The 23,456-nt window shown below is 35.7% G+C and overlaps 1 protein-coding gene and 1 long non-coding RNA gene across 5 annotated transcripts in view; both read left to right on the forward strand.

The window, feature by feature from the left end:
- Positions 1–23,456, forward strand: part of DIS3L2 (DIS3 like 3'-5' exoribonuclease 2) — a 315,313-nt gene that overhangs the window by 138,302 nt on the left and 153,555 nt on the right. For all 4 annotated transcript variants that reach the window (XM_006207888.3, XM_072961849.1, XM_072961847.1 and 1 more), the window contains one exon: positions 11,050–11,223. In XM_006207888.3, coding sequence (XP_006207950.2) covers positions 11,050–11,223 — 174 coding nt within the window. The remainder of the gene's footprint in view (positions 1–11,049; positions 11,224–23,456) is intronic.
- Positions 20,317–21,328, forward strand: LOC140696500 (uncharacterized). The gene is made up of 2 exons (XR_012072941.1): positions 20,317–20,552; positions 21,213–21,328. It is a non-coding gene; the product is annotated as an uncharacterized lncRNA (long non-coding RNA).

Here is a 23,456-nt window from a genome sequence, read left to right on the forward strand (position 1 = left end):
GAGAAAGGAGTATGAATGGCTTAGAGCACTAATGTTGATTGTTAAGTGTTCCTATTTTCTTTAAGGCAAGGAGGCCAATTTGAAGGACTTCTCCTGTCTTAATTTCTTATATCTGTAGCTGGTCCCTTCCCTCAATAAGGTTTGCACTAGCACATTACCCAGAACAGTGGACCTAATGCTGATTTATGTAGAATGTGTATACACACACACAGCTCCCACCTATCAACTGTGAGAAGTTGGAAATGTTTCGGTACTGTCCTGGTTGATTTTATAGTAGGACTCAGTTGTAATGTCATGGATTGTGAATGGGAACAGTATCTGTGGAAGAACTCTGATGAGTGGAAAAAATTGAGGTAATGATTATTAGAAATTATTCTAATGAGGAAAGCTTTCTATCTCACAAATATTTATTACTACAGTATCAAAATTAAGAAAAAATTAATTTTTTCAAATACATACATATTATATATTTATTATTAAAATTATTTAAAACATATACTATAGAAAGTGAACATTTTCCAGAATTTTACCCTCTAAAATAATCACTATTAAGGGTTCAGTATATATTTGTCTAAAATATTATTTTTAAAATATTTGTTAACATTAATTGAAAAGTATGTTTCAAGATAAAAGAATATTGTAACACTTATGTAAGTTTTGAATTCTGATATTTAAACCAACCCATGAACTAGATTCAGAAATCTGTCACAATATTATTAAAGCTCCCTCTGTGTTCCTCTCTATCCTAACCCCTAATTTTTTCCCGAGAGGTAACCACTGTCTCAAACATGCTAATCGAAATGTACTTTTCTCTAATTTGCCCAACATTGTATTTTTGAACCTTATAAAAAGTACCTTGCTATACATATTCTTCTGTGACTTGCTTCTTTCTATTTAACATTATATATCCAAGGTATATTCATATACTTCATTCATTTTAATTCATAATATTTTTATTTCTTGAAATATACTATAATATGTTTATCCAACAATGGATATTTGGGTTAAACTGAGGTTTTTGCTATTATAAACAATGCTCCCACAAACATTCCAGTGCTTATTTACTAACTGAAGTTTCTCTAGACTCTACTGAAGAGTAAAGTTACTGTATCACACATATGTGCATGTTTAACTTTACAGCTTTACAACCAAGTCATTTTCTAAAGTGGCTGTACCCATTTTCAGCCCTGCCAGCAGTGGATAAGACTTTCCATTGCTTCACGCTCTTACCAACACTTGATATTGTTAGACTCTTCAGTTTTTGCCAAGCAGGTGGGTGTATAACGGTATCTCATTGTGATTTTAATTTATATTTTCCTAATCGCTAATGAGATTGAGCATCTTTATATATACAGTCATTATGTTTCCTCTCCTAGAAAATATCTTTATGTCTTTACTTGTTTTTTCACAGTTAATTTTTTAAGGTAATTTAGAGTTACAGAGATTACAAAATGGTACGAAAAGTTCCTGTATACCCTTTACCCAGCCTCTCCTTATGTTAACATCTTAAATTACCATAGAATATTTATCAAAACTAAGAAATTAACCTTTGTACAATACTATTAAATAAAATATAGAACTTAACTCAGATCTTGCCAGTTTTTCCACTAACCTTCTTTTTCTGTTTGAGAATCTGGTCCAGGATCCAACATTGCAGTTAGTTGTCATGTTACTGTAGTTTTTTTCCAATCTCCTCAGTCTTATTTTTCATGACTTTGGCACTTTTGAAGAGTACTGGTCAGTGATTTTGTAGAATGTTTCTCAGTTTGGATTTGTCTAATGTTTTCTCATGGTTAGATTGAGGTTAGGCATTATTGGGAAGAATACCACAAAGTTATGTACATCATATCAAAGGGTACATGATATCAGTATGTGTACTCGTAACATTAACCTTGATCACTTGGCTAAGGTGGTGTCTGCCAGGATTCCTACTTGCTGTTTTCCCTAGTAATTGTTATGCTGTATTTTGGGGCTGTTCAATTCTGTTTTTACTTAAACTTTTACCTGCTCATTTTAGCATTCTTTTTTAATTTGGCTATTTGTCTTTCTTTAATTTCTTGAGTTAAAAAATTCTATAAAGTAATCTTTTAGCAGTTAATAATTTGGAAAATTTCTTTTCTGTGGTTTATGATTTGCCTTTTCATATTGTTAATATTGAATTCTGAAAAACAGGCACTTTAAGTTGCATTTTGTAGCTTTTTGGTGTTGGTATATAAAATTACAATTAATTTTTTATTAATCCAATATCCAGCCATCTTGCTAAATCCTCTTATTTTAATACTTTGAATATAGTTTCCTTTGGATTTTTTTTTATGTAGATAATCACCTCATTGGTTAACAGATTTGTTTCTAACATTTGAATCCCTAAAACTTTTATTTCTTTTTCGAACCTTCCTGAACTGGCAACTCACAACTGGGGAGGAGATATTTTCCACCTTAATAAGTGATGGCAGTTCACTTTTGAGTAAAAGAAATAGTAGCAGGCTTTTTTTTCTTGTTCCTGATTTTTTGATACGTTAATATTAATTATTTTGCTAATGCGGCAGCTGGCTATTAAAGGACCCAAGAGTTTACCTGGATACATGTCTTTGAGTTTTATTTGTTTGTTTTTACTATCTTCAGTTTTCTTAGTTTTCCTTTGGTTATTCAAGGAGGAATAGAATGCCTTTTTTCCGGGCTCAAGAGCATTAATTTATTTGTTCATTTATTTGTGCAACCATCATGTATTGGGCACTTAAGATGAACAAGTCTCAGTGAAAGACACATAGAAAAAGAAATGTTTATTCTCTTTAGGATGATTCTCTCCATCTATTAATAAAGAAGAGATATATCTAAAGCACTATGACACAGCTAGAAAGTGTCATTGCCAGAAAGGAGATACTACCAAAGGGAAGTGACAGCACTGAGGAGAGAGATCTGCTCAGGGAATGGGGTGACTTCTTGGCCTTGCTGCTATATACCATGAAGGTGAAATGAGCTTGTTTTATGTTCTGTGTGCCTAGTTCAACGTGAAAGTCATAAAGGGAGTGCCTTTAAGACAGAATTGTATTGCTTACGGAAGGGGCCATTTATTAATATTTTTTATGTTCTAGAAGCAGCAGTACCATGTCAGTATGTAGTGAGTACCTATAAGATATGTGATGTGTACAGTCCTGAGATTTTATTTTTGGTAGTAAGAGCTTTATATTTTCTGTTGCAAAGTGAAGGGAGGGAAAGGGAAGTTTGCTTCTCATGGAAGATATTTTAAAATATTTTATGTTAGGGTGCTTCTAGTGCCATGTGATAGAAAACCCTGACCCAAACTAACTTAAATAATAAGGGAATATTTTATCTCACATAAGTGGGAATCCAAAGGTTATGCAGGCTCCAGATCTAGTATAGTCAGTCACTTGATGATGTTATCAGGTTGCCCTTTACTGTCTTCAGTGATCTAGTGGTGGATTCTCTGTGGCCATGAAGTTGGCTGCCAGGATAGTCAAGCTACATGCTTTCTTGATCGTATCCAATAAGGAAGGGGGAAATTCTATCCACCAACCCTGATATTGATTATAGTCTCCAGGGAAGCTGTGTTCTGATTTTATCAGAATAATGAGGATCTAAAGATGAGATGAGTTCCCTGTGTGAAGAAGATTAGGTTTCTGTCAGGAAGAACGAGGCGGGGAATGGATGTTGGTTAGGCAACCAGTACTGGACACCACAGTTTTATTAGATTATAGTAAATGTTTCTATAATTTTTAAATTCAAAAAGTGTTACAACATTAAAGGAAGTTTAGATAATAGAGGAAATAGTCATTTATAATCCTCCCTCTCTAAAAAAATTAACACCATATTTAGGTATTCCCTTTCAGTCTTTTCATAAACATTTTCAAAGTAGGCTGGTTTTTAAGAGAATTGGCCAGGGATTTTGATGCAACAGTGAATCATAGTTGTCCTAAAGCAGCAGTTGCCATCTTTTCAGACAGCGAATAGAAGACAGAAACTACTTAGAAAGTTGTAATATTTGGCCTATAGCACATGAAAGGGAAAGTGACTTTCAATATTCATTTAAAATAAAATTTACACTGAAATTGAAATGTAAAAATAAACTCTTCTGTAAAGACATACACAATGTCTAAGTCAGTTCTCTAGTAGATTCTACTTTTGTTTAGATCCCTAGGTAATCTTTTTTTAGAGTGGTGGCAGAATGTATAAGTAGACAGCATAAGGTTCTTTCTGGAGCATCTAAGGTCTGAATCCGTGAGCTCTTTCAGCATGCTGACCTGTTAGATTTTTATCTCCTGCAAGCTGTCTGGGACATGCTCCTATTAAATATATTTCCATGAAAATCTATAATAAATTTATTTAAATATGATACTTGAGAAATGTTCTCTGGAACTTAGTAAAATAAATGTTAATTACTACTAATAGAAACTTGAAGTCATTGATCACATTTGGAAGCCCTAACCAAAATATAATTTTGTCATTATGAGCCGTGTTGTGATTTCAGTGAACAAATCAAGATTCTTTGGACTCAGAATATAGCCTGGTGAAAAATTTTGCCAGAACATAAAGCAACAATGAAATTAAATAAAAGACAGTTTTTTTTCTTTAAATTTCAGCAAAGGTCCAATGACTGACATGACTTGTTCTGACAATTAATATTTGGTCCATCATCACCTGCTTAACTTTTGTCCTCCTTTCCTTTTACCTTCCCACCCCAACAGAATTGGGCCCAGTACTCAACACTAATCTTCTTTTTGGAGAAATTTCTCCATTTCTTGGTAGGTATAGCCTTCATCTAGTGGTCTTTCTGAAAGGATTTGTGAGAATTATATTTCCTGAGTTCTTGCATTTAAAAATCTCCATCTTCAAAATCCACCAACTTCAGTGGTAATTTTCTGTATTAGGTTTTCCTGAGACAGGTTATACCTTTTCTGTCTTTCAAATTTCTTCTATTTCAGGAAAGTTGTCTTAATGATATCTTTGAAAATGTTTTCTGTCCCTTATATGTATTTCCTTCCTTCAGGAATACCAGTTATGCCAGTGTTTGATCTCCTTCATTCACTTGTCCATGTAATCTTTTGAAATTCTTTGTACTTTCCAGTTTCATTTTTCGCACTTCTCTTAAACTTTTCTCTATGATCTTTATTTTTTTTTCAAGTAGTGTCAGTTCTTCATTAGTTACCTCCTGCATGACTTTAATTTCTATGATGGTTATTTTTCTTTTTTACTTATTTCCTAGGTTTTATTTCCTTTTGTGAAATATATTTATTTTTCATGCATTTGCATCTTTGCTTTCAGCTTGTCTTTGGTGGTGATATTTTCATAAATTTTTGAGCTCTCACTTGTATCTTTGGTTAAGAAAGTCATTTCTGTGTCTGTATACTTCTAAGGTATATCTTATTCTTCTGCCATTTATTTTGCTTATCTTTCCCTTTTTACGTGCAGTTTTTTTGTTTGTTTGTTTTGTTTTGTTTTGTTTTTTTAATCAGACACCTAGGATGGCTCCTCTCCCTGCCTCTCCCCACCATCTTTAAATAATGAGTTCTTCCTGGACTTTAGTAGTCTGTTTTTTAACTTGGATATTATAAAATGCCTTTTGTTCAAGGATTTAAGCCCACTATTTCAGGCATAAGATAATCATTTTGGCCACTCCAACCTCACCAGGTAGGAAAAGGATGGCCACTGTGTTTTAAGTCTGCCTCACAAAGACTGTTAATGAGACTCCTACCACATAATAAAATATGTTTCTTTTTATGTTAGTCTAATTCTCTAATAAGCTTTATATGATCTACGTTATACTTCTCCCAGAAACTATGTATGCTGTTGGGTTATTTGTATGGTGAGTTATTTTATGTAATTTCTAATACTGTAGGGCAGAATCATGTGAAATTGTGTTTTATAGGTAAAAAACAGTCAGATATATTGGCAATTTCATATGTCTCAACATAATGTGTGATTAACCTGTTTTATTATTATTTGCCATTCTTGAACTCTTACTTCTGAGTCCTCTCTTAGCTGATTAAATTGCAGAGGTTTCTTCAGGAAGGAAGTAGGTAGTATATATTATGCCTTGTCATATCAGTTGGGATTCTTGGAGTCTTAGCTTCAAATTCAGAAGAATCATGACTGTGTCCCCAGAGGTACTAAAACCTCTCAGTTGAGGAGTGAGTATTATTACGAGTGGGTCTTAAGTATGATATTGAAAGGCCCAGCTCCTCCCTTGCACTCTTGGTCCCCAGACCGTGTGCACGGCTCTAGGATAACGAAAGCAATGTTAAATCCTGGAGGATAGCACTGCAACCTCACAAGGTGTTACCTCTCGATTGAGCCCATCAGTACAATATTACATCATTCTAATCAGTAAATTCAGTGGGCTTTGCTGCATCTGTAATGTGAAATCCTTGATTACAAACAATGTTGAATGAGATAACATAATAGCCTAAAAGGTGTTTGGTAAATTTATGGATTATGGTATTTATACTAGTAGGATGGGTAGAACAAATGAAGGCAGCAAACTCAAACCCAGAATTAGTGTTTCTTTTAATGGAGAAGGTTACTGCCCTTTCCATCACAGAAGAGCTTAGTAAACTTAATTTGCTATCTAGTAGTTGGTGGGTCCTTCTGCCATTTTTCTGTGTCTAGCCTCAGAGTTGGTTGCTGCTGCTGTAAAACTGGCATCCTGCAAGGGTGGTAGCCAGGTTATCATTAGTGAGAGGAAGTTCATGCTGTGAGCTCATTTCCTGTCATGTACTTTGTTCTTATGCCCATTGAGCAAGTACTGCAGTGGCTAGGGAAGGAGGTTAGTTGACATTCTCAAGGTAGATCATCTTGCCTCCACAGAAGTCTTTTGCTGACCATCCTCATGGAACACAAATAGTTGCACTCTGGGCTCATTTCAGTAGGTTTATTTCACCCACATGGCTCTTCCGCAGATGTCTTTGTCACCAGTACTCCAGTTGTTCTTCTTTCAGATCCCTGTCCGTTGGTTAAACTTCTAGACACTGCCCGTTAGGCCATCTTTCCTCAGCCAAAGTGGACCATGAATATGTTGCTTGTAGTTCTGCCTGCAGGGAGGAAGTTTCTGCCCCACCACCTTTTCAGAGACCACCCTTTAGAATGGATATACTATCATAGTCTACTTATGACTTATGACAATGGAAGGGCAGTTGGAACTAGGAATCCAAGGTACTCAGACCTTCCCATTTCCTCCTATATAATATCTTATATTTTATATATGTATATAGATAGATAGATAGTTTGGTTCTATGAGTCTTACTTTTTATGATTATTACTCCTACTTTTCACATAAGAGACTTAGTGAGAACCTGAATTCAATGATGTAGTAATTTATCACCCTTTGAATTTTTTTCTGTCTTAGCCTGGCAGCTGCAAGAGAACCAAAATACTTTTTTGATATACATAGAAAGTTTTTGAGTTTCCATCTTAGCCTGGAATTAAGAATTTAGAGGTTGAACATGTAATTCTTTGTTTCCATCCCTCTTTTAGGTTCTCCAAGTCTCTTAATGTTTTTGTGAGCTCTTTGGTATCTTTTCAATAAATTCCTTCTTTAACCAGAGTTTCTCATGCTTGCAACCAAGAACCCAGACAAACACATTAGTATTAGAAAATGGATATAGAAAACAGAACGTCAGGAACCTGTGAGAATAATTAGTTGTTTAGATGGATTGGAGGTAGTTCAGTTCCCATTAATTTTCAAAATACTAGTTAATTTCCAGAATATCCTTCAAACTTCAAACGTGATGATGACAGGTTCTCCAAATCCTTAATAGGAACTTCATTCTAGTGAACACAGGTAATAATGTCATTTTGAAAATTAATGAGACTCAAGCCTTTAACTGTCTGGATCCTTGGTTGCAAACAGGAGAAACCAACTCTGGTTGGAAAAGGAATTTACTAGAAGGATATTGACCTCATAGAAACTGAAAGAGTCTTGAATGTTCTGAGAAAGTTATGGGCAGAAACCAAGGCAAATCTGGACAGGCAAGAACAAGAAGTCCAGCCGTAGTCTTTTATCAGGATTAGTTTGGCAACAGTGCCAATGATTCTTACCACTGCTCTTGGCAGGAAAACATTGCCACAGGACACTCCTACCACTACTATTATCACTGGAAACCACTCTAGCAGCCATGCGTAAGTCTTAAGCACCTTTTTGTCTTTGTGTCATCCTCTTCATATTCGAAGTCTTGAGTTGAAGCAGAGTCTAAGTCATACAGTGTGCTGGCTTTCACACTGTACTTGTTTCATAGTGTACTAGTTTTCATAGAGTGAGAGGGGTCTTCTCTAAAAAGAGGCCAGGAATTAAGTAGGAGGCTGGTCACTTATGTAATGGGAGTTGTACTCCTTTGGCCCACTTGCATGCAATGTGGGAGTCTTCCTTTCTAATTTATATGCCTTTTCTTTCTTTTTCTTTATGATGCTCACTAGGACCTCCAATACTATGTTTAATACTATTGGTGAGAATGAATGCCCTTGTCTTCTTCCTGATCTGGAGGAAAGCATTTAGTCTTTCACCATTAAGTTTGGTATTAGCTCCAGGAATCTCATAGGGGCCATTAATCAGGTAGAGGATGTTCCTGTTCATTACCCATTTGCTGAGTCTTTTGATCATGAACTGATGTTGAATTTTGCCAAATGCTTTTTCTACATCTATTGAGATGATTGTGATTGTATGTATTTTTTTTATTGTTTGCTAGTATGATGAATTATATTGATTAATCTTTGAATGTTGGACAAATCTTTAAATTACTTGGTCTTGAATGTTGTATTATCCTTTTTATATATTGCTGAATCCTGTTTGCTAGTATTTCATAAGAATTTTAAGTCTGTATTCATGAGGAATATTGATCTCATGAATCCTTTGTCTGATTTTGGTATCAAGATAATGCTGGCATTATAAAACTAGTTAGGAAGCATTCTGTCCTCTTCCATATTCTGAAAGAGTTTGTATGGAATTGGTATTAATTCTTTCGTAAATACTTGGTAGCATTCTCCAGTGAAGCCATCTGGTCCTGGAGTTTTCTTTGTGGGAACATTCTGAACTATGAATTCAGTTTATTTAATAGATAAAGGAATATTTAAGTATTGGTTTCTGCTTGAATAGTCTTATGCAGTTTGTGTCTTTCAAGGCGTTCATCCATTTCATCCAAGATACTGAATTTGTTGGCCTAAAGTCATTCATAATTCCTTTATTGTCCTTTTAATGCTTGTAGGATCTAAAGTGATGTCCCCTGTCTCATTCCTGATATTGGTAATTTGTCTTATTTTTCTCGGTCAGCCTCACCAGAAACCTATTATTCTCTTTTCAAAGAATCAGCTTTTAATTTCATTGGTTTTCTTTATTGTTTGTTCATTTTCTATCCATTGCTTCTTATTTCTTTTCTTCTGCTTATCTGAGATCTAGTTTGCTTTTCTTTTTTCAGCTTTTTAAAGTAGACGTTTAGATCATTGATTTGACACATTTCTTCTTTTTCGATATGAGCATTTAATGCTGTAAGTTTCCCTCAAAGCACTGCTTTAGCTAGTTCTCACAAATATTGATGCGTTGTATTTCATTCAGTTAAAGATATTTTCTAATTCTTTTTTTATTTCTTCTTTAATCCATGCGTTGTTTAATTTTCACATATTTGTGGATCTTCCAGATAGCTTTCTGTTATTTTTCCCTTGTATTTTTGCTGTCTTTGGCTTTTTGATGTGCTTTCTGGGATATCACCACCTACATTTGAAGAGAAGGCATTGGTCTGAGCCACCATTGTATGTGAAGAGCCCACAGGCTGCCTGGAGCCCACAGGTCAACCCACAGTCTCCTTAGAGTCTGGCTCATGGGCAGGTTGTATGTGTCAACAGTGGGCTGGTCTTTCTTGGCTGGCATATGAGAAATGGGGCCAGCATTTCTGCCACCAATGCTGTGTTCAAGTAACAAGGCTGAAGTTGGGAATTAAAAGTCTGCCTATAAAGCAACCACATCTCCAGTTCCCTTCACCACTGCATACCTGTGAACTCTAGCAGCCAGGCATCTACCCTTATGTAGGAAACAGGATCTTCTTCAAAGAAATTGAATAATCCCAGAGGAGGCCCTAATGCCAGACCTAATAAACTCCTTGCAGGAATTGCTGAGGGCAGATTCCTAGATCACCCTGGTGGATGAATAAACCTGTGCAGTGGAGGAAGTGGCTATCTTTGGTCTTCCCAACACTGTCAACAAAGGCAGCTGTTTCAAGACTCATGTCGCATTTCCTATCGACTATCTGTATTCAACACTTACCTTTAGATTTGTGGTCTATGTATGGCATGTCAATATTTACAAGAATGGAGAGCTATCAATTTTGATATATATATATAGATGACCCACAGATAAAGAGTGAGGTCTGCTTTCTGAAAGATGGAATCTTATTTACAGCATCAGGACCAGCCTGTTAGATGCAATCTTACTTTTAATGGACCAGTACCCTAAAGTATGAATAGTAGTTTGCTGGGTTACTGGATTAAAGATAATTAAATTTTTCTTCTTGGTACATTTCTGTCTTTTCTAACTTGTCTACAGTGAACATATGTCACTTTTCTGTTCAGATAAAATAGTTTTAAGTATTAATACGGTAAAAATTAGTAGAATTGTGAAATAAATATATACATTAGGTCTAATCTAGTGAACATGACTTAAGGTATAGGCACTATGAAACTAATGATTTAACAGCAAACTAGGTTGATCAGAGTTGTCTCTAAAGATGTTTGCAAGAGAAAGAATTGACAAAAGGTTTACTTGACTTCTCCAGGAAGAACAGTTGCAGGAGTCCTAAGAAGGGCTGTCTGGCCCTATTCCCCAGATCAGATTTCTTGAAGAAAGGTAAAATTACACTGTCATCATGAAGTTCACAGGACAAGAATATCATCATCTCTCCTTGTTGGCCCCCCATTCACTGGTGGTGGTGGTCCTGCTGGGGGAAGGACAAGAGTTTTTAAAGACTTTCTACCACCATCATTTTTAGGAAACAGGTCGCTAATGTTCCATTTATTCACTAACACAGGTGTTCCTCTCTGTCCTGTCCACAGGCAGCTGGCTAAGAGTCTTGGGCAGGCTGGTGAAATCGAGCCTGAAACAGAAGGCATACTAACAGAGTATGGTGTGGATTTCTCTGATTTCCCTTCAGAAGTTTTAGAATGTCTCCCTCAAGGCCTGCCTTGGACAGTTCCATTGGAGGAATTCAGCAAGAGGAGAGATTTAAGGTAAATATCTAAAACTCTTTAAGAACAGTGTGTGTCTACCTTCCTGCCTTCTAACTTCACTTTCTTAGGAGCTGGGCTCAGATGTTTCTGTCTTTCTGCCAACATACAAGTTCAGTTCAATTCAGAATTAAGTGCTCTGTACCAAGAGGTTGGCAAATGATGGCCTGCAAGCTAAATCTAGCCCGTTGCCTTTTATGTACAGCCCATGAGCTAAGAATGGTTTTTGTGTTTTTAAATAGTGAAAAAAGTCAAAACAATAATCTTTCATGAAAATTATATAAAAATTCAAATTTCAGCATTCATGAAGTTGCACTGGGACACAGCCGTGCTTATTTGGTTATATATGATCCATGGCTGGTTTTTTTTTTTTTTGCACTATAACAGCAGAGTTGAATAGCTGCAACAGACCATGTGGGCTGCAAAGCCTAAGGAAAAGTGTGTTGACCTCTGTTCTAGACCATTCTAATTTCAAAAAAGTTTAGTTGCCACCTTCTTTTCTCATTGTTATGCCCCCTAGGTCTGGTCAAGTAAAGACAGTGTTACCTGGTTAGAAGTGCCTTCCTTTAAATGGGCCTCTTCAGGCACAAAGCAAAGGATTCAAGACTTCTGTGCTTGGAGTTTCATTTTAAAGCTTTACTTTTAGGTCTGGAATTTGTTGGAAAGTACTTTTGTGGTATTTTTTTAACAACATCTTCTTTGAAGATGTTTCTTCATTGTGGGATGTTAGTTCTTTTCTGATATTTCTCTTCAGAATTTGGTTTCAGTACTGGCATTCATTTTGGATGCCACATAGAGATATTTAGAACCAAGAAACTTTTCATACAACCCACTGAGGCTGTGGAAGGTTTTTGCTAAGGTCATCCCATGTCAGAGTCTTTTCCACCGCACTTGCTCACTTTGTGCAGCTGAATTTATGATACCTTAAGCTTTTGATGCCCGTTATTCCACCTAGTTTGAGAATCCTCCTTTCCGGCTCCCTCTTGCTATTGTATCTTTTAGGAATTTACTCCCTTTTCTTCTTTTCTTGTTGAGGGTAGGCAAGAAAAAGGAGATGACAGTTCCGTTTCCTGCTTGTTAGTAGTTCTGATGGAACACACATGATATTTGAAGTCAGTTAACTCAAGTTGCGTTCTTGGCTTTCAACAGTAACCACTGTTGAGGGAACTCTTGCTGGCTAGTTATCTCATCAGGGGCTTTGAGATCTTGGGCTCATAGCCTTACTCTCTGAACCTTCATTTTCTCATATTCAAATTGAAGGACTTGTTTTCTGAGATCTTTTCCTAAATATAGGAATCTATTTTAAAAATTCAGTGAGAAAAATAAGTCAGAATGAATGGCTGAATTTTGTTTGAAGTGTAAATTATAATAGCTGTTCTGCGGTAGCTATCAATATTTTCAATGTACTTATCCTTTTACCTAAAAACTGTATTTCTAGGAATCGGTTCTACTCAAAGAAGTGTCTGAGGATATGCACAAGAATGTTTGTTGCTCTTTATTATAAAAGTGACACTGCTAATGTCCATTAATAAAGAAATGGTTAGATAACGTGTCATATCGATAAGACAGCATTCTGTGCAGCTGCAAAAAAGCTAGACCCATGTGGACTGTCCTGAAAAGAATGGCCAGTGTGTATCGTGAAGTGAAAGAAGCAGGTTTCAGAACAATAGAAATATGAGCTTATTTTTTAATAAAGTCAAATAATATAAGAACTATATAAATGTGTATGTACACCCAAACATATACATGGCACATAAAAGTATATATGCATGGAAAAAGTTCCGGAAAGAAATACATCAAACTGTTGACAGTGAATACTATACATGGGCTTGGTGACATAGTAGGAGGTAGAGAGGCAATATTTTACTTTCATTTCATAAATTTCTATATTATTCAAATTATTTAGAAAAATAACTTCTATAACTATTAAAGACTAGAAATGGAAATATCGAAAAAGAGAAGTGTTCAGTCTTTTCTAGCCCGACTCCTAGTCTGCAGCTAAATAAAAATGGCACTCCAATAATCATAGAATCCAGTATTTTGCTCAGTTCCCCTCTCGTGGCCCCACCTTGCCTTTTTCTTTGGCTCCCTCTGCCTTCTGAGTTAGACCACAGAATAGGAGGACTTGCTCTGCAGATGGGCTCTGTTAAAATATACCTATGTTCCTGCCAAAGGATCCAAAGATACAGAGAGCTTATAGGATGCTCTCTGCTATTAGCACAGTAAGAGAGATTTTTTTTTAACCACTTTAGCTTCCAAAATTTTTTTCTCTGCTAATTATCTCTAGAATTATGTTTCTAAAATTTAAATCTGAATTTTTTTTAACTCCTTTGGCTTAAAATCTTTTAAGTGCTTCCTGATGCTTAAAGTAGTAATCTCTAAACTTTGAACATGCATCCCTATAACAGTATGCCTTCATTTTAAAATTACAAGTGTACTTACTACTTTACTAATTTATTATGTATGTTGTAAGCATACGTAAAGTGGGAAAACGAGAATGAAATAACTTTTAAAATATTTTTATTTTACTTTAAAAAGGTATAGAAAACTGTTCATATTAATAATTCTATTCTAGTGAAAGCAATGTGATTGAATATTCTGTGTTGGTTTTTAAATTTTGTTTTAACAATTTGAAATATGGAAATACAGAGGTCTGATTATAAGTTTTGTGTCTTTTGATACTTTGTTTTGTTTTTAATGGTTATCGTAACTGAAAAAGATAACCTCGTATCTTGAAAGAAGTTAGCTGAACTTAAATCATAATACTCCTTTTTTATTCCTATTCACTGATTATATTCAAATTTGTTTTGAAACCTAGCTAATGAATTTCCATCTTTCAAGATGTCAGTCAGTTCTTGTGGACTAATTGAAAGGTGCTGCATTTTTAGATTTTTAAAAATGGTTTCATAATCTTGGGTTATTCTTCAGTTGGCATCTTTAAAAACTATTTTGAAAACTGTGTTGGGAAATTTAAGTGTATAAATATGAGCAGTTTTGTAGTTTATATGATTAGGTCATTTTGGCCCCCAAATTGTATAATAATGGAAATACTTCAGAACATTCACTTTTAGAATTTTATGTTAAAAACTTGAGTTTCTTGTTTTGTTTTCAAAAAGCAGTAACTTTTTAAAAATCATTGTTAAAATAGCACCTTTACCCTGAAGGGACAGATTAAGTGTATTTATTTTTTTCTAAATATCTGCCAGGTAACATATATTGACAGTCACTGTTTTGAAATCATAATGTGGCTGATGATGAATTCATATTAGGAGCAGAAGAAATTGCTATTTTCATGGTGTTAGTGGTATTAGTCCTATTAATTTAATATTATCTTTAATCTGTGGATCTTTTCAATAATCTTTTTTTGCCACTTGCCTATTTTGTAAAGGTTAGTTTAGCTAAAACTAGATAATTTCCATAAATCCATGATACTGGGCATGGGTAAATATCCCTTGTTCACAGTTGGCTCAAAGTATAGGAATCAACGAAAATGTCAATATCATTGCCTTTCTTTTCTGGAACACTGACTCTTTCATCTGTACACCTCATTTAGCACCTGATCCACACACCATGTGAGGATGCCAGGGTTAATTCATGTATTTATGTAGTCACAGTTAATTTCTAACTTTTTACAATGAAAAATAGAGAAGTACTTAGTGTGCTGAAGTGTTTAGATCTGATGACCTTTTTCTTCTCTTTGACTTGTGATAGATTTACTTAGTTTTTCAGTCAACAAATAACTATTAAATACCATCCATGGGTTCAGTAGGGATTCAACAATGAACAAAAATAGTAGTCTCTGTTCTTATGGAATTCTCAGTTTTGTTGCAGAGGAGCATGAATCAAATGTATTAAGCAATAGTCAAATATGGAATTGTAATGGAGGAGAGAGATAGTTGGTACAAGAGTTTATAATACTGTGATTTCTTCTGCTCAGAGATCTAGTGCCTACAATGAGGTTTTATCAATATAAATTTTTCTATGAATGTCAAAAGAACTAGGAATGAGTCCTAACACATGCTAAAAAAGCATGTGCTATGAATAGGCATACGTATTCTGTAAACTCCTAGATAAAACCTTTTTCCTTTTCCTCCCATCTTCTCTCCTATATTCATCTATTTATGTGTATTATTTATATATCTGTATATATAATATACATAACTATATATAATATATACCAAATACTAAGTTATTCACTGGAAATACAAAGACAAGTAAGGCCCAGCCCTTGTTCTTTATGGCTTTACTTTTTCCTCAGGAGGATGCGTTTATACTCAGATAAATTACAGCAGAGAATGGCAAGTGCTGTAATATTCATATGAACAAACTGCCAAGCATATCAGTGCTTGAGCTGAGATCTGAGAAATGAGCAGGCATAGAGGGAACTAGAGTGACTTAGGGATAGGCTGTGGCTGCAGAAAAGGTGATACGTTGCTCTGAGACTCCTAGATCCTTCTTTCTGTAACAGGGCTCACAACGCCTATGGTTTTGATAGCTTCTTCACCCCTTCTGCTGGGCCACTCTGCCATGGATCCTACAGTGTTACTCTGGTGCTAGCTACGTAAGGGCTTCTACATATCCGTTTAGGTTTGGTATTTGAACAATTGTATTTGGAACAGAAAAGTTCCATCAATCTTTAAACCTCATAATCCAATTATGTCAGTAAAATTCCAGTTTTTTAGTCCAGTGGAATTGGGGTAATATTTTACAAACTGAAGTTGAGAGAAACAGTGTTTATTTTGAAAAGAAAAATGGTTGGTTAGCAATTTTCAAGAAGTAAGGCTAGTGTGAACTTCTAGGGGCAATCTGGCCTTCTGATTGGGAGCACCATTTTTCTGGACCTTCTGCTCCTGTCTCTGGAGGATTGCTGCTTGCATGGCCTAGACCTGAAGCTCTCCTTAGCAGGGCATCTGAGGCAAAAAAAAAAAAAAAAAAAAAAAGAAAAAAGAAAGAAAGAAGAGAAAGAAAGGAAGAAAGAAAAAAAGCAACACCAATACAGCAATCCTTTGGGGATCAGGAAGAGAATATATCCAAAGGAAACTGCTTAAAGGGGGTTGCACCAGAAGCCCAAGAAACCCCAAGGTTATTTCTGAGACTGGCCCCAATTCTAATTTCATTCATATTGTTTTGTTTCTCTTGTTGCTGAACTGGAACCAAAGCTTAAAGACTCAATTAAAGTGGAAAATGAAAACCTAAATATTGGAGCAGGAAAATACCACGCTAAACTGATTTTTATAATTTAGTAGTATTGTGGAAGTTTGGATCACGTCACTTTTCAGTAAAACTATGAGCTTCCTTGAAGTGGAGGTGGTTTCTATGCTTTTTCACAGGAGAGCTTGTCGATATCTATTTCTTCACTATTCCCTCAATAAAAAGGAAGCCCAGTGACCTCCACTGGACCATTACAAATGTGAAACTTGGCACTTAAAATTGCTTGCTCTAAATTTTCCAATTGCTTTCTCTCTCTTTTTTTTTTCCATTTAATGTCGTTCTGCCAAGTAGTGATTTTATTATTATAAACAGGACATTGTATTCACTTGTAAGAAGAAATATGAAGCTGGAGGTAAAATTACAAACTGCAGCTTCTCAGCTGCCAAAATAGAAAACAATAAGCTAAAAATACTGAGCACAGAAAGGGTGTTGTGGTAAGAAATATTGAAATATCTTCAAGATGGAACTATTCCAAATAGACAGAAATTTACTCTCACTCCAGGTAAAACCAACCTTGAAATAGCAACTTGAAAGGAGAGACATACAATACTAACCTCTTTCAGGTCAACCCTGTTGTGGGAAAACTTTCAAACATAACTAACATTAAATGACTAATGATCTTGCTGTTTATCAGGAAGTCCAGTCTGATTAAATTGCCATTTAGAAAAGGTTCCTCTAGTGTAGTAGCATGGAAGGAGCACTAGAAGTTAGGGACTAGCTGAGTGACCTTGGGCAAATCAGTTACATTTGGAGAGATGGAAAAAGAGAGCCATTTCATCTTTTGTAAAATGGACTATTTGGGCACGTTAGGAATTTTCTAAAAGATGTTGGTAGGTCACAAATTCTTTGGGATTTTAATAGGTGCTATGGAGAAAAAAAGGTTCTGAGGTTACTCATTTTTGGAAAACAGTGGGTTAATGGATTTCTTACAACTTTTTTTGGTGGATCATCTCATGGAACTAGTGTTCCTTAGAATACCCTATGAAATCGCCAAACTAAATATTTCAAGACATATTAACTCTAATAGTGTGTGACTGTTTTTGATGTCTTTTCTGAGTTATTCAGAGCACACTTCTTGGGTTTGAAAGAAAATGATATTCCATTGGTGACTATCTACCACATTTATCTGACAAATAAATATTGACTGTGTCTCACTGTGGGTGGGCAACAGAAGAAATTCAAGAATTGTGCTTTAAATCTCAACTCTTCTGTTGTCAAGGGAACCCCTTTCCTTGCCTGGTGGAAAGCGGGATTAAATTGTTCTGCATTAAATGGGGGAAGCTGTCATTGCCATTTGAAACTACTGACAATATTATTCCCTTCATATAAATCCCAATTCACTGTTTATGACAACACAGGAAACTGACAGATAATAACAAAGATTGACTGGTCCTAAAGTAGATCCACAAGTGTATATTCTTAACTAAGTACTTAAGTAGCTTGTCAACATAAAATTCATATTGATAAATAGCACTGAATCTTAGAGAAGACAGTCAAAGACCAGTAGATTTTATCTGAACTGGTGGGAAAATGCCTATTGGCAGTGAAGACAATATTTGAATTTATACTCAGAAATAATTTTATAGCATTGTGGAAATATGAATGCACAGGAAAGATGATTAATATCTGTATGCTCTAAATATGTAAAATCTGTTTGGAAATTATACTGTAAGAAAAAATTTTTTGTGTGGGTAGCCTAGGATGAGTAAGCTTGTAGGGTATAGGGATAGTTGAATATCAGAGTGACAGAGTCTCTTCACTGTTTTTTATATTGAGATATTCAAATACTATAAAATTAACCTTTTTAAGTATACAATTCAACAATATCTTTTATATTTTCAAAATTAGGCAACCATCACCACTAACTCCAGAGCGTTTTCATCACCCCCAAAAGAATGTGTATACTTATCAGTCATTTCCTGTTCCCTTTCTGCCCTAGCTCCTAGCAACAACCATCTACATTCTGTCTCTACGAGTTTCCCTATTCTGGATGTTTCACATAAATGGATCCATATAATAGGTGGCCTTTTGTATCTGGCTTTTATTACTTGGCATAATGTTTTCAAGGTTAACCCATGCTGTAGTATGTATAGTAAGTACTTCAATCCTTTTTATGGCTGAATAGTATTCCATTGTGTGGATTGCCGCTTTCTATTTATACATTTAGATTTTATCAAGTGGTTTTCTGAGTCTATGTGATTTTTGCCCTTTATTAATATAGTCCATTGATTGAGTTTTATGTGTTGAACCAAACTTACATTTTTGATTATGATATGGGATCCTTTTTATGTTGATGGATTTGGCTTGCTAGTGTTTTCTTGAGGATTTTTGCAGCTGTATTTCTAAAGGATCATGATCTGTAGTTTTCTTTTGATTCTTTGTCTGGTTTTTTTTTGAGGATGATACTGATCTTGTAAAATGAATTTTAGAAGAGTTTGTGAGGAGCTGTTGTTAATTCTTCTTTAAATGTTGTGTAGAATTTACAAATGAAGCCATCTGGCTCTCTGCTTTTCTTTGTGGAAAGTTTAAAACAATATTAATTCAGTCTCTTTATTTGTTATAGATCTATTGAACTTTTCTGTCTTCTTAAATCAGTCTCAGTAGTTTGTATTTTCCTGTAAAAATTTTTAAATCTTGATTCTCTAATTTGTTGGCATTCAGTTGTTCTTAGTATTCTCTTATAATTATTTTTATTTCAGTAAGATTAGTAGTAATATATACTCTTTCTTTTGTGAGTTTAGTAATTTGAATTTTCTCTCTTTTTTCTTGGTCAGCCTAACTAAAGGTTTTTCAACTTCATTGATCTTTTTGCATAACCAACTTTTGGGTTTACTTTTCTCTCTCATATATCTATTCTCTGTTTCATTTATTTCTGCTCCAGTCTTTTTTCTTTCCTTCTTTACTTGCTTTAGTTTGCTCTTCTTTTGCTAGTTTTTTAAAGTGGAAGTTTATGTTACTGAGTTCAGATCTTTTTACTTTTTGTATAGATATTTACAAGTATAAATTTACTTCCAAGCACTGCTTTAGTTGCATCTGGTACATTTTGGTAGGTTGTGATTTCTTTATTCATCTCAAAATATTTTTTGATTTCCCTTGTGATTTCTTCTTTGATAATTTAGGAATGTGCTGTTTGATTTCCATATATTTATGAATTTCCCAAGTAAATTTTTATTATTAATTTTGAATTTCATTTGATTTTGGTTGAAGAATATACTTTGTGTGATTTTAACCTTTTGAAATTTGTAGAAACTTTTTTTATGGCCTGGAGAATGTTCCATGTACACTTGAAAAGAATATGCACTTTGCTGTTGTTAGATGGGGTGTTCTATTGCTACCTGTAAAATTTAGTTGATTGGTAGTATTGTTCAAGTCTTCTGTTTTCTTGTTGATCTTCTGTATAATTGTTTTCCCTATTATTGAATTTTGGGTGTGGAAGTCTCCAACTATTATGGTTGATTGTCTATTTCTCCCTTTAGCTTAGCAAGTTTTTGCTTCATATATTTGTTGTTAGGTGCATATACGTTTATAATTGTTAGGTCTTCTGGATGGATTGACCCTGTTATCATTATAAAGTGTCTTTTTTGTCTCTAATAACAATTTTTATCTTGAAATATATTTTTCTGTTAGTCTAGCTACTCCAGCTCTCTTTTTATTCCCATTTGTATGATTTATCTAGATCATAAAGCCATAGCTATATCTATTGCATCTTAAGTAATATAATGTGGAAACTCTGAAAATCAGATCACCTCTCCCTGCCCCTAAGGTTTGTTGCTGTCAGTGTCTTTTTTTTTTTTTTTAGTAACCCTTTGTGACTTCACTGAACTAATTCTATAGGGTTTGTATTCTTTGTTGTGTGAAGTCACTGAAGTTTCTGCTTTGCTAGCATAGTGGTCAGCTGATGAATGAACAGAGATTTTCTTAAATACTTGGAACCAGTAGTCTCCCAGCCTTTGTTGAGAACCTCTGTGCATGTATTGGGGCATACCTTCAATACTCAGACATGCACTTTACAACTCTGCCTTAGTCTTCACTTCCTGCCTGTTTAGAGCTTCTAGGTCAGCCAGTGGTGAGAAGTTAAGGCCTTATCCAGTCTCTCCTGGGCATGTGCGCAATTTATGCATGTGAGTGGCTGTCTTGATCCCCAGGAATATGTCAAAGCCCTCTGTGGACATCTTATCCCCCAGCTTTAACTTTTAACTTTTTTGGTTAGCTTCCTGTTTCCCAGCTGTTATCATCACCTCAGAAATCTATGATGTTAAATAATTGCTGCTGATTGCTTTTGACAAGCACCCTGGAGCTCTGGGGATATAAGGCTTTTTGCACCAGAGCAAAGTGTGAGTCAGGTCAAAGTAATGTGAATGAGGGTTTTCAGGGAACTGCCAGGCAGCTCCGATAATAATAGTAACTTGGGAATGCAGATTTTGGTGAGCTTCTAAATTTGTCCTGCCTGCTGCAGTAGCTACTAGGCTGCTGATTTTCACCATAATTAGAAAGCTGTTGGTCTTCAAGGCTACTGTAGACCTAAGGAGAGGGCCACTGATATAAGGCAAGTAAAAACCTTATAAAGCTCACTGTTCTAATTGAGCTTCAGCTGTTTCCTTGTGTAAACGTACATCAGATTTTTATAATCCTTTAGTTAATTTCCAGAGTTATGAAAAGGTTGATTTTTAACAATTTTGCCAGTGTTATTAATGCTTATATGGAGTAGTGGCTTTTCAAAGGTCTGTAATCCGCAAGTGCCACTGGTGTCACTTTCAAGTCTCTTCACTTTCTAATGCCAGGGTTGGAGCCAGAAGAGGACAACTTCCAGCAGAAAGTTCTGGGAAAGAAATAAGCCCCCACTGAAGATAATAGAGAAAGATAGAAATTGAAAATAAAAGCCATGAGCAGTAAATAATTGTATGGGCAGATCATTAAGAATATTGGGTAGCTTGACACTCATATCAATGCAAGTGAAATTATCAACTTTATTGATAACAGAAAAGAAAGTAAATAAATTCCTTAGCTTCCTGGGCGATATCTTGTTCTATATTTAACCCTTCATCTTTCCCCAAACCATTTTACTCTGTGATAGTTCTGTATCTTGCCCATGCTTGTACTGCATGTCATCCATTTTTCAGGGCCCATTTTAACTCCTGTGAAGTTTTTGCCATCTCACTCTGGAAAAATTACCTCACTTCTCTTTCTCTTGACCATTTGTTCATACCTGTATTATGATACTTGCCATACTGTATTCAAACTTACCTGGTAATGTCTGTGGAGCCATGCAGTGACTTAACCATCCATTCTGTCTGCCACATGCAGGTGACACTCTGATTCCTACTTTGGGAGGTGACTGCAGAACTGAGCAGGGAGCTAATAATCTTCCATCTCCTGCACAGCAGAAGCAGTTGGTGGTGCTCTAATTCCCTTGTCAGAAGAGTGTCAGTGGAACTAAGTAATAAACTGTTCCTCCTTCCCCTTCTCAGTGGAAACAGGCATCCTCCAATTTCCCTATTGGGGTAGTGTCAATGGGGCCAAGGAGGGAGCTGACACTATTTCTTATCCAGTGGATGCAGATTGCATTCTGATTGCCCTGCGTGGTTAGTATTGGTAGAACTGAGAGTGAAGCTGATTTTCTGTCCCCGATCTAGCAAACGTAGGCAGTGTTCTAGTTGTCCCATGAGAGTAGTACCAACAAGTTCCAGTGGTGAGATGAGCTTCTGTCTCTGTCTGGAAGCAAAGAGATTTGATGGGACAGGGCTGATCACCACAGCACACCTCCCTGGTGTCAGTGGAACCCAGTACAAACTGAGCCTCTTATCTTGTACCAGCATAAACAAAGTGATAGGAAAGGGATATCTGGCGCTCACCTACTTCCCTCTCCTAGTGTCAATAGGAATTTGAGCTTCTGCCCACAAACTGCATGACAGAATAGTACTTATCAGACTTTAGCTTTCCCTCTTCCTTGTGGCAGTGGGGCTTAGTGGAGAGCTAAGCTTATATCCATACTTGGAGGCAGTGAGACAGTGTGAATTGGGGTCCCTCTGTCACTGGGAATATGTCAGCAGGGCTGAAAGGAGAGCTGAACTTCTACCAGCCATTTGCAGTGAGGCAGTCTGAGTCATTGCTTCACTTTTGCTGGGCTGGTAGCAACAGGACCCAGCAGGAAGCTGAACATGCACACTTGGTCCTTGTGCGACATCTCTGAGGGAGCTGCTTACTTAATAAAGATTAAGTGGGATCCAGAATCTAATAATATTCAAAATGTTTAGGATATAATTGAAAATAACTCATCATACCAAGAACCAGGAAAATCTCAGTTTGAATGAGAAAAAGATAGTTGATATCAAGACCAAGATGAATCAAATGTTGCAATTATCTGATGAGGATTTTAAAGCAATTTTTATGAAAGTGCTTTAACAAATAATTATGACTTCTCTCAAAACATGAGAAGAATAAAAAAATCTCAGCCAAGAAATAGAAAAATTTTAAAAGAACCAAATGGAAAAACAGTGAAGTGAAAAATACTATCATTAAAATGGAAAACTATCCAAAGCTCAGTGGTAGATCAGAGATGGTGGGATAGAATTAATGAACTTGAAGACAGATCAACAGAATTACCTAGTCTAAGCAACAAGATCTTATGGAATAATAACAAAAGAGCTAACATTTGTATCGCTGGAGTCCCAGAAAGAGAGGAGAGAGTGAATGGGACTGGAAAAGTATTCAAAGAAATAATAGCTGATAACTTCCCAAATTTGATCAAAGACAAACCTACAGATTCAATAAGCTGAGCACACCCCTGTAAAGAAAAAGATGCTCTTCCTGTGTGTCCTCCACTCTTATTGCTTGACTACAATGCCACTTTACCTCTGACACCAGATGTGTGTGTTTTCCACACATTAAGCAATTCTGCAACACCAGCTAGGTGTCCCACAATGAACTCAATTATGACACTGTCAACCTAGAGATAGCATCAGGTCCCACAGGTTAAGGGCTCAGTCCCATAAGACACTCTCCCCCAAGTCCCCACCAACTGCAGA

This window comes from Vicugna pacos, chromosome 5 (assembly GCF_048564905.1).
Source record: "Vicugna pacos chromosome 5, VicPac4, whole genome shotgun sequence".
Classification (NCBI taxonomy): domain Eukaryota; kingdom Metazoa; phylum Chordata; class Mammalia; order Artiodactyla; family Camelidae; genus Vicugna; species Vicugna pacos.